An 11,368-nucleotide genomic window follows, 5' to 3' on the forward strand; every position below is an offset into this window, starting at 1 on the left:
CCCACATGGGTTGAGGAGAAACAAATGGGAAATGGGGAGAAGCAACAGAGGCAGCTTGGTCTGTGAAGCCTGGGAAGGAGTTCCCTGAAAGGGGACTTGTAAGTTGAGGAGGATGAGTGGAAATGGTCTAGGCAAGGAGAGTGGGAGAAGTTCCCAGGAGAAGTTCAGTAGGAGAGGGGAGTGGCGGGGGGTGAGGCCAGAGTGGGGCCTAGGAGGTGGGTACTCTTTGGGAGAGCTGGGAAGCCAGGTAGTGACGCAGTCAGGTTTGTGTGTATACGACAATCCCCTGGCTGTGGTATGACTGATAAGAAGTAGGTGAGGAGGGGCTATTTTAAAGGAGTCCAGGAGTAAAATAGTGTCAAGGAATAGGAAGAGAATGGGCAGACTAGAGATAGGAGAGCCTCTGCAATGGACTGGATAAAGGGGGATGGCTGTGAGAGGTTCAGCTCCCAGATACCGTTCAGGAAACATAAGTGGAGGATCAGGTTTGAAGACAAAGATCACAAGTTCATTTCTGTATTTGTGGAAACTGAAGGTGTCTGAGCTGTCCTGAGGTACCATTGTGTAGTGACTGAATAGATAGGGCTGCTGGGGGGTGCCAAGTTAGGTGTGAGGGGGAGGTCAGGTGCCCAGAGAGTTGGGGGTGGAGTGGAGCCTGCAGAGACCCTGGGGGGTGGACAGAGAAAGGGGAGGCAGCTGTATGGGGTCCTGGAAGCCCAGGCAAGAGCCAGTGCCCTCGCCAGCAAACATTGCCTGGAGGCCACACCTACATCAGGTGCTTGGAGCAGCCTGTGTCCCTGTGATAGTGAAGGGCAGTTGGGACTGCAACATAAAGGAACCAGGTGAAATGAACTAAGGTGAAGGGCCACCTTCATACAAACTGGGCTTCTGGCAGGTAGAGATCCAGGCTGTGAGGAGAATGAGGCCTATCCAACATCCTCTATAAAAGGATTCCTGCTGTCATCCTCTTCACATAAATTAGATAAGTTGCCATTACAAAACTTATTTTTGAAAATAAATTGTCAGGAAAAACACAAATTAATGCAAAACTACATAATTTTAATATATAAAAATAGTTTAAGTTAATGTGGATTTCAAATTCTTAATTTTTACACCTATTCCCTAAGCAGGCAGCTTGATGTGACTGCTCGTGGAGTTTATGCCCCAGAGGATGTGTACAGGTTCCTGCCAACTAGTGTCGGGGAATCACGGACACTCAAAGTCAATCTGCGAAATAATTCTTTTATTACACACACAGTAAGTTGGAAATATTATGGGTTTTGGAAAAATAAATGCATTCAACTCTGATAACAAACATTTTCCTGATGATTAGAAACTTGTTCTATAGACAATATTTAAGTTGTAATCATTAGCTAATTTTTAAAAATGTTAATATAAAGCTAGGTATGGTGATTCACACCTGTAATTCAGGACTTTGGGCAGCCAAGGCAGGAGGATTGCTTGATCCCAGGAGTTTGAGACCAACCTGGGCAATATAGTGAGACTCCGTCTCTACCAAAAAGAAAAAAAAAAACAACTAGCTGGGCATGGTGGCACATGCCTGTAGTCTCAGCTGCTTTGGGGTGCTGAGATGAGAAGAGGATGTCTTTAGCCTGGGAGGTTGAGACTGCAGTGAGCCATGATTGTGCCAGTGCACTTCAGCCAGGATGAAAGAGCAAGACCCTGGCCCCATCCCCCACAAAATGCCTTAATTTTGTATTTGAAAATAAACACACTGGAAGTTCAAAAATTTGTTTTTTTATTTTAATTTTTAACTTTTTTTCTTCTATACTGTTATACACACATATTTTTGGAAAACCTTTACTTAAAACCAAAGTAAATTCATGTTAAAATTGTCTTAAATTTGTTTTCATTACATTAGCATCTGTTGTCCTACCTAATTTTGTGGCAATACCTAAATTTACAAAATGTATCTGTAATAAATAAATGCATGCTGTGCTTTTATATGCTAAAATATCGAATTTTCATAACTTTATAAAGTTTTTTTTTTATTATTCCAGCTGAAGTTTTTGAGTCCCAGAGAGCCATTCTATGTCAAACATTCCAAGTACTCTTTGAGGTAAGTTTATTTAGATCACAGTGTTCTCTCATCAGCGATGCCAGACTTTGTCTCTTGGAAGTTGGGGCTTGTGAGGCCTCCTCTGCAGCCCCTCCATATTTCTCACCAGCACCAAACAGTTTAAGCACATGTGTGTTTGCAAGTCGAAGCAGAGAAAAGGAACCTGCAGGGGACAGCTCCTGACTGTCCGAGGTGCACTCAGCCTTGCTGCAGTGCACAGCATTTGTGCTGGTGTGACTCCTCCCACCTAGGATTTGTAGCCGCATAAATCTTAGAGCTGTAATCATTTTAAGATTGACTTTTAGCGTAATTACTGTTTCAAATGTTATTTTCACTGGTATGCTAAGAGTCAAGGACTTAGATTTTCATTAATTGGGATGAAAACCTTTTTAGATTAATTGGGAAAACTTTTATTGTGGCGTTTTTCAGTTGTCATCCTTCAGACACCCCATACTGTTCTTAATCAGGGCCTGATTTTCTTGTCATCCTTGCTGATTTTCTTTTCTATATGATGCACATTTAGGTTGAAATATCAAACTGGGTTGTCATTGTTATTTAGAACTTAACAGTAGGGTTCTGTTGGGCTTAATGCTGAAGAATAATTTTAATTTCATCTTTGAATTTTTAAGTCATTTAATTATTGTAATGTCTCCAATTTAGGATTAGGAGACTATTCCAGAAACATGTTATATTCTATGAAAATTTGGGCCACTCTGCAAACATTATGGGCCTGTCATTTAATCAGTTACTAAGACCAGCAGTGCTGTACAAGTGAAGCTCACTTACAGCTCTGGATACTGGAAAGATGGCTTGATTGAAGACTGTTCCTTCTACCTTACTCTTTGTTTTTATTCTTTTCTCCCTCGTACCACCTCTTCCTTCTCCTATGGACTATAAAATATTTTAATATGCTTGAGGGCTAAACCCATCCTTTCCCTCCCAGGAGACTGACCTAAAGGCACAAACTATAGATTTTAGTTCCGAAAATTCAACAATGAACACATCTAAAAATTATCATAAACTTGATAAACTCTTTGGCCTCAATTTCCTTATTTGTAAAATGGCGATGCCAGTGCTACTGACAGCATAGAATTGTGAGAATTATTTAAGAGACGTGCCCAGACATAGCAAGCATCAGCAGGTGTTAATGTCTTCCTCATGATCATCATTAAATCTCCCCTGTAGATGACCTTGGCTGGCAGGATGCATCAACACTCACTCCACAATTTTTATAGAACTTCACTTTCTTATCTTAGTTTCTTCATTTAATCCCTATGACAACTACATAGAAGAGAAAGGCCCAAGTTTAAAAATCAACCAAATCCAAGTTTTCCAACTTCTGAGATCTGAGCTCTCCTCTCACAGTAGTCTGTGGATCTCTCCAGTTATTCTAGGCTGCCCCAATTGATTTGAGACTAGTGATGCCATAGTGTGCGTAATAATAGGTTGGAACTACTAAAATACATGGTAGCACAACTGCAGAGGCAATTAGTTTATTCAGAAAAAGATCATTTAAATTCCTAATTGTTATAACTATTTTTAGTAACTGAGTACCAAATAGATACTGAATAAATTATCCTGAACACTATTATTATCTAAACTCAAATTTTATCATAACTGCATTATTCATTCTGCTTCCTCAGATTGATTCACATCCCACATCTTAACCAGCTTTTTGCAGGGTATATTTTTAAACGTGCTGTGAGTGGATCAATTGTATAAACTGGCATACATCTGTCACAAATTTGAATGACTTTAGATTTTTATTTCAAGGAGCTCTTCTTACCTTAAAAAATATTTTTTTTAGGCCAGGCATGGTGGCTCACACCTGTAATTCAAGCACTTTGGGAGGCCAAGGTGGGTGGATCACATGAGGTCAGGAGTTTGGACCAGCCTGGCCAACATAATGAAACCCCATCTCTACTAAAACTACAAAAATTATCCAGGCATGGGGTGGGGTGCCTGTAATCCCAGCTACTTGGGAGGCTGAGGCAAGCCAAGATCACGCCATTGCACTCCAGCCTGGTCACCAAGAGTGAAACGCTGCCTCAAAAATAAATAAAATATTTTTAAAAGCTTCTAAACAAAGTTTCATTTAGAAAAATTACCTTTTCCCCTGAGTGTTGAAAATAAAAAATAAAATAAATTACCTTGAAGAGTCTAGTACCAACTTTAAAAAAAACAATATTTACATATACCTGATACTCATCTGTAGTTTTGGTAAAGAATCATTATTTAAAATAGCTTGTTAAATTGCAGCTTTATGTCACTGTTCTCCATTTTATGGCTAGGAATGAGGCAGTCAAAACTTTCTTGCAGTTAAACATTCATTTTCCAACTTCCATTATTGAATACGTTGTCATTTCAAATTCTTTTTTGATGTTATATTCTTTGCTTAATTTGCCTTCACAGATTTTTTTAATGAATTGCATTTCTGCCAAAATTTGTGGGCCAATTCAGATTTGACTCTTTCCAGAGAAAGAACCTAAACCTATTTCATCACAATAGTGCTACAGATGGCATAGTCTATTTCTGATATGGAGTGTAGGGACAAGACCAACCGAGTGGAAATCAGATAAGGGGGTTTTTGAAAGATGCCTAAAACATTTTTAATGAGAAACTCAAATTTTATAAATGAGATGACATTTTGCTTAGCTTCAGCTTGTTTTCTGTAAACCACTTTTGAGATATGAAATGTGTTCCTTGCTGGTCATTTAAAAGACATTTTTATGGACATGAACTTGTTGATTTGCCATTCTAGGGCTTGAAAATTAGAGTCATAAATTAGAGCACTGCATTCCTGTGCAGCCTGGGTCATGTTAATGGCATCTGAAAGAATCTAGAAACATGAGAAAATATTTTTAAATTAAGCAAAATTTGGACAGTTTAATTAAGTTAAAGTAGTATCTCAAAGTGCATAGTTTGTACTCTGAACATATTTCAGTCTTTTAAAATGAAGATAAATTTGAATAAAATAATTTTATACTTTATTAGTGGCAGACACTTAAGTTATTCTGATTACAATGAATTTCCAGAAAGTCTTCATCAATTATTTTGTAAATACATAATAGTACAGATTTCAGCAGTAGCTTTAATAGCAGTAGCTCATTGTAAATTTTGTAAAGTATGAGTAAGAAAATCATGTGTAAAGCACTAATTCTGTGATCTATTTAACCAAAGGAACTAAACTCTGGGTTACAGGAAACTTTGTAAGTAAATTTTACACAAAAAAGGTGGAAACACTGGCTCCTTTGTAACAAGAGAATGACCTGTGTTGACCTTGGAGAAGTAGCAGGACAGTAGAGGCAGATGCTACAGGAACCCCAATGACAGTTCTTACCACAGAACTAAAGTCATAGGCACTCATGGCATTGTGTGCTGTTATATTTATCCCAAACATGAGACACTGTGACTTCAGACAAAGGCTCAGAAAACATAATTGCCAGATGAGAACAACAGTTAGCTTGCCTTGGCAGTGGAACAAAATCTGTGCTTTTAAAGCCCTGAGAAGCAATTCCCAGCCTTTAGTTAATCACATTTTTCATTTGTTAGATCACTGTCTTCTTTATGACATCATTAATTAAACATTTCCAAAGTAATAATAGGATTGTAGTCATCTGTAGGGTACATGAGATAATTACTTACAAATATGCACTTTTTCCAAGGCCACCAGGAGGCCTGGTGGGGCTGCTCTCTGTAAGCTCTGGCACTAGCACAGGAAAGTGGCCGTGCCCTATAGGCTGTAAACTGATTACAGCAGAAGGAGGCAGAAGAGTTCCCCCAAGAAGGTGCAGGGGTTTTGCCCAGTGCAGAGGTGGGTGAACACAAATGTATGGCAGATTGTAAGTAATGTAATAGGGAAAAGGAAACATTGCTAACAGGTTTTTTTGTAAAGCTTCTTTTTTGAGGGTTCTGAGTGATCGTCTCTTTCTTATATCTTTTTAAAAATAATTTGTTTATGTTTCTACTTAGTCCTAAAAAGCATCTTTCTCTTAACCTATTGTTTTATGCATATCTAATCCCAGCTGAGGTGTTGTAGCTAATAGGTTTCATCTCAGCTGTACCCTCATGTCTTCACACAGTGCAAGCTGCACAGTCCTGGCAGACCCTGCATGTAATTTGGGAGAGAAGGACAGTTCCTAGAAAAGTGACAAGCCAAGGAAAAGAGTTATCATTGAGCTGTAGTGTCTTTTCATCCATGTGTGGGAACCAAATTTTATTACCTTTTCGAGTTTCTTTGATAATGGTGGTACCTTGTATGTGCTAGTATACTGGCTTTTTTTTTTTTTGTAGAAAGTATTCCTTTAAAAAAATGTTTTGGGCCGGACACGGTGGCTCACACCCATAATCCCAACACTTTGGGAGGCCGAGGCGGGTGGATCACCTGAGGTCAGGAGTTCAACAGCCTAGCCAACATGGTGAAACCCTGCCTCTAGTAAAAATACAAAAAGTAGGCTGGACACAGTGGCTCACGCCTGTAATCCCAGGACTTTGGGAGGCCAAGGCGGGCGGATCACAAGGTCAGGAGATCAAGACCATCCTGGCCAACATGGTGAAACCCTGTCTCTACTAAAAATACAAAAATTAGCTGGGCATGGTGGCGCACGCCTGTAGTCCCAGCTACTCAGGAGGCTGAGGCAGGAGAATTGCTTGAACCTGGTAGGTGGAGGTTGCAGTGAGCCAATATCATGCCACTGCACTCCAGCCTGGGTGACAGAGCGAGAATCCGTTTTTTGTTGTTGTTGTTTTTGTTTGTTTGTTTTTGTTTTTGTTTTTTTTTTAATGAGTGTTTTGAAAGAGGAAGTGTGGTTGCTAGAATTTGTAGGTTCCACTAAGCCCTTTCTGTGTAGATGGGGCCTGTGGGGAGTTGGGCGCTAAGCATGCATAACCCGATGGCCTCTCTGCTCCCTGGATGCGTTTCTGTTCTGTGTGCCTTTGCAGTCCAATCCATCATTAGTTAGAGAGAGAATCTGAACTAGACCTCCCCACTGGGCTCAGAGGACTTATCACAATACACTTTTACATTTTTAGCTGAATATAGAACAACTCTATATTCTGTGATGAAATTTGTTAATAATGAGCTCTTCCAGAGATTTGTTTTGGGATATTTTATTATTTTTAGTAATTCATAAGTTGTAAAGCCTCTTAAATAGGCAGATTGTACCATATTTATCCAAGTATTGACCTGCCAGCATGAAAGAGAAAATTGTAGCTAGTGCCATGGGCCAGATTTGATTTTTTTTTTTTTTTTTAAGTATATTATCTTTGACATGGTAAAACAAGTATAATGGCGTTTGGGGAAAATAACCCAGACTTTAAATACAAATATATAGAGATACACATAAACACCTTTGGTCTATGTAGATATATTTAAGAATATATGTTATTTGTGTTATCAGTTATATACAGGAAAAGGGCTTTGAAATACTGTAGCTGTTTTCTAAACCTTGTGCCTGGTGTACTCTTGTGCACCTAAGAGCCTACACTGCTGGGTTTTTCAGGACAGATGCTGGAAACTGAAACGTCCATCACTCTGGTTGCCAGGCTTTAAAACACACAACTCTGAGACAAGACTAAGGGATGAAGTACCTTACCTGTGAGCCCAAAATTTTCACTTAAAAATGGCCAAGCCTAGAGGTTGATGACATCACATGGGCTGTATGTAATGTGTATGTAGCCTCATTCGCCACTGTACTACAGGCGTATTTTGAAGCTCTTAGGACATAGTTTTAGTGACAAAACAAACCCTCCAGAATACTATTTTTAACCATAGGGCACTCATTACCTGCCTCTCTATACTGTAATTTGAATGTAAAGTTTCTAGAGGATTTTTGATGAGAGTTTTGGGCCAGGTGTGGTGGTTCACGCCTGTAATCCCAGTACTTTGGGAGGCCAAGGGGACCCAGATCACTTTAGGCCAGGAGTTTGAGACTAGCCTGGCCGACATGGTGAAACCCCGTCTCTACTAAAAATATAAAAATTAGCGGGTGCGGTGGCGGGCGCCTGTAATCCCACTACTTGGGAGCCTGAGGCAGGAGAATCGGTTGAACCCGGGAGGCAGAGGGTGCAGTGAGCCAAGATCATGCCATTGCACTCCAGCCTGGGCGACAAGAGTGAAGCTCCATCTCAAAAAACAAAAAGTTTCATATGAATTTTACAGCAAAATCTGCACAGCCCATTAATTATAGGATTGGGACAAGTTGTTTTAATCTTTCCAGTACAGTATGCTGTCTGGACTGAGTAAAACAAGGGCATTTCCCCTTTCTTAGGTAGATAGCTTTTGCAAGCAGAATACAAACTGTATGTATGATAGTTTAGACTTCTTATTTCCTTTTTACATATTAATAGTTACTGGATAGCCAGGAAATGTATATGTATGCAATATTGTTTTAATCCAGTTTTATATTTTTCTCTCCTTTGTGTCATTTTCTCATTAAATAATAGCATCAAATAAAGTATAAATACATTTAAGCTGCATGTGACTTGACCAAGCTATTTCGTCAATACCTAAGCCAGGCCCTGTGCTACCTGGGACGGGGTTGCTGGTGCTGCCACGACATGCCCCTGTCATGTGCTTCTCTCTTTCCAGAGCCCAGCATTACATCAACATGCCTGTGCAGTTCAAACCAAAGTCCACGGGCAGATTCGAAGCTTTGCTTGTCATTCAAACAGATGAAGGCAAGAGTATTGCTATTCGACTAATTGGTGAAGCTCTTGGAAAAAATTAACTGGAATACATTTTTGTGTAAAGTAAATTACATAAGTTGTATTTTGGTAACTTTATCTTTCTACACTACAATTATGCTTTTGTATATATATTTTGTATGATAAATTGGATGTCTATAATTGTAAATTTTTTTGTTTTTGCAAGCTAATACTGAAGACTTGACTGAAATATCATGTATCTAGCCTACAGTATTGTACTTAACTTTTACAGGTGAGAAGAGAGCTCTGTGTTTGTATTGATTATGATATTCTGAATAAATATGGCACATATTTTAATGTGGTATATCCAGAAATTTTTCAGTGAGCATGTCTTTTTCTATGCTGTCATAAAGAAATTAGAATATCACTTTATTCTGTTAATTATTTTCAAGCTTCTCGGTCTGTTCTGTTATTTTTTTTATCCTCCATCACACAGTTTCCTCTCGCTAAGAAATTCTTTCTCTGTTTCTTCTTTTAGCTAGTTTCCCAGAGTAGAAAGGACAACTTACCTTTCAAGCAGCTGGTTCTTGTTTTACCGAGAAGGGAAGTCTTCACAGTCTGTGCAAACACAGCAGAGAGATTCCGACGTTGATATCTTGAGTCTTTACTTCTCCTTTGAGCTCATGTGCTGTAGGTAAAGCTAGACAGGACAGCTGCTGCAGAAGCTGGTGCAGATGAGGCAGACTCCAGTGGACACAGGGAGGGAGACAGCAGGCCCTGAGAACCCGTTATGTGGCAGGCTTGAGATTGAGGCAGCAACATGGTTTTACCCAGGAGGAATGTGGCTATTAATTGCTCTTCTCACCATTACTAGAGAGTCACCCGATGAAGCTTTCTGAGCCTCAGCTCTTTGCCTTCGACTTTGAAGCAACAGAATCCCAGATTTATGTAGTAGCTCAGGGATGATCAGAATTGGATATTATGTGGAGTGGGAAGACCTGGGGACTTGTAGAAAGCCGGCCGGATGACTTAAGCCAATTACAGCTGAAGAGCAGTGATTGTGAGCTTGAGAGAAAGACAAATCCCTTCTTTCTTCTTCTACCTCATTTTACTTTTGCCGAGTAATTTTTGCTTAGAAATCAAACTTGTAAAAACATTTTTTTTTCCTACAAGTTAAACGGGTGATACTTTTACTGATACTGCTTGATTTCTAGGTTTTGTACATCAAATATGAGATGACTTCATACTTGAATTTGTACTTACTTGACTACATTCAGCCTTAAAAGTTTTAAAAGCTATTGCTTTTTAAGACTGTTCGGCATGGTCTTTTAAGTGTTTGCCAAGGTCAGTTCCTAATGGTCATAATAGTTCCAATTTGGTGCAACGGTTACTTTGCCTTTCTTTCAGTTTATACTCAGAAGTTCAAAAAAACAGGGTTAAATGACAAAACTGCAAAGGTGACTCTTTCTTTTGTTCTTATTTTGAGACAGACTCTAGCTCTGTCATCCAGGCTGGAGTACAGTGGCACAATCTCGGCTCACTACGACTTCCTCCTGGCGTTCAAGTGATTCTCATGTCTCAGCCTCCCAAGTACCTGGGATTACAGGCACCCACCACTATGCCCAGCTAATTTTTGTGTTTTTAGTAGAGAGACAGGGTTTCACCGTTTTGGCCAGGCTGGTCTCAGACTCCTGACCTTAGGTGATTCACGCCTCAGCCTCCCAAAGTGCTGGGATTACAGGCATGAGCCACTGTGCCCAGCCAAAGGTGACTCTTCTTTAAAAGTGACTTTCTCTGCTCAGATGTATAAAACATTTAAAAAAAAAAAAAAAAGTGACTTTCATGGATCTGCAGTTTGTCCTATGCCTCTGTGATTTGGAAACATGGTGCTTGGCATTTTAAAAGCAGGTGGATATGGACAAATGATTTGTGCAACCAGTCACCACTCCTAAAGCAAATGCAGACTACGCTGTCTTTGTGACAGCTGCCAACGTGGAAGAGCAGTGCCCAGGCAAGATTGCAGCAGAGGCTTGGCTTTAGTGAGCCTTCCACCTGAGAACTGTCTTTGTTCCTTCCCATCCCTTCCCACATTGATATACTGAGTCTCCACCTCTCCTCTGAGCTCCTGACTTGTGTATCAAGCCGGACGTTTCCATTTGTTTACCATGTAGGCAGCTCAAACTTCTGATTCCCTCCCTCCCTCATGGGCTTCTCCTTGCTTTCCTCATTCTACCTACCCATTTCCTTACCCGCAGACCCTCACATCACTCCCTCTAAAATGAGCCTGCCCCTAACAAATCTTAGCACCAACCACAGTAGCCTGAGCTCAGTCATCTCTGAGGCCACTGCAGTCGTCCTCTCACCAGACCACCTGCTTGCTCTTAGCTCCAGAGCCCTCTCTCCACAGAGGGCAGAGTTACCTTTTGAAAGAGGTAAACCAGAGTCTACATTCCCTGCTCCTGTATGAGGATAATTGCCTGCACATAGCCTAAAGCCCAGGCTCCTTCCTGCAGTCTGAAGGCCCTCACCCCTGGCCACCGCCATCCTCCCTGAGCTCCAGCTGAGCGGCCTCCCTGCTCTTCCAGCCAGCTCAGTGCTGGTGTCTCAGGTTCTTCCCCAGGCTTTGGCATGGCCAGCTCCCCT

General features: G+C 40.5%; 1 protein-coding gene across 12 annotated transcripts in view; it reads left to right on the forward strand.

Annotated features, from left to right (window-relative positions):
* The window catches only part of CEP192 (centrosomal protein 192), a 132,466-nt gene extending 123,384 nt beyond the window's left edge, over nt 1–9,082 (forward strand). For 9 of the 12 annotated variants that reach the window (XM_032293452.1, XM_032293445.1, XM_032293447.1 and 6 more), the window contains 3 exons: nt 1,128–1,257; nt 2,022–2,080; nt 8,670–9,082. In XM_032293452.1, coding sequence (XP_032149343.1) covers nt 1,128–1,257; nt 2,022–2,080; nt 8,670–8,808 — 328 coding nt within the window. In that variant the 3' untranslated portion in view covers nt 8,809–9,082. The remainder of the gene's footprint in view (nt 1–1,127; nt 1,258–2,021; nt 2,081–8,669) is intronic. The other 3 variants (XM_032293446.1, XM_032293448.1, XM_032293456.1) reach the window with 1 other exon arrangement.
* Nucleotides 9,083–11,368: the final 2,286 nt, after the last annotated feature.

Source organism: Sapajus apella, unplaced genomic scaffold, assembly GCF_009761245.1.
Source record: "Sapajus apella isolate SASKATOON/1434 unplaced genomic scaffold, GSC_monkey_1.0 scaffold29, whole genome shotgun sequence".
NCBI classification, from domain to species: domain Eukaryota; kingdom Metazoa; phylum Chordata; class Mammalia; order Primates; family Cebidae; genus Sapajus; species Sapajus apella.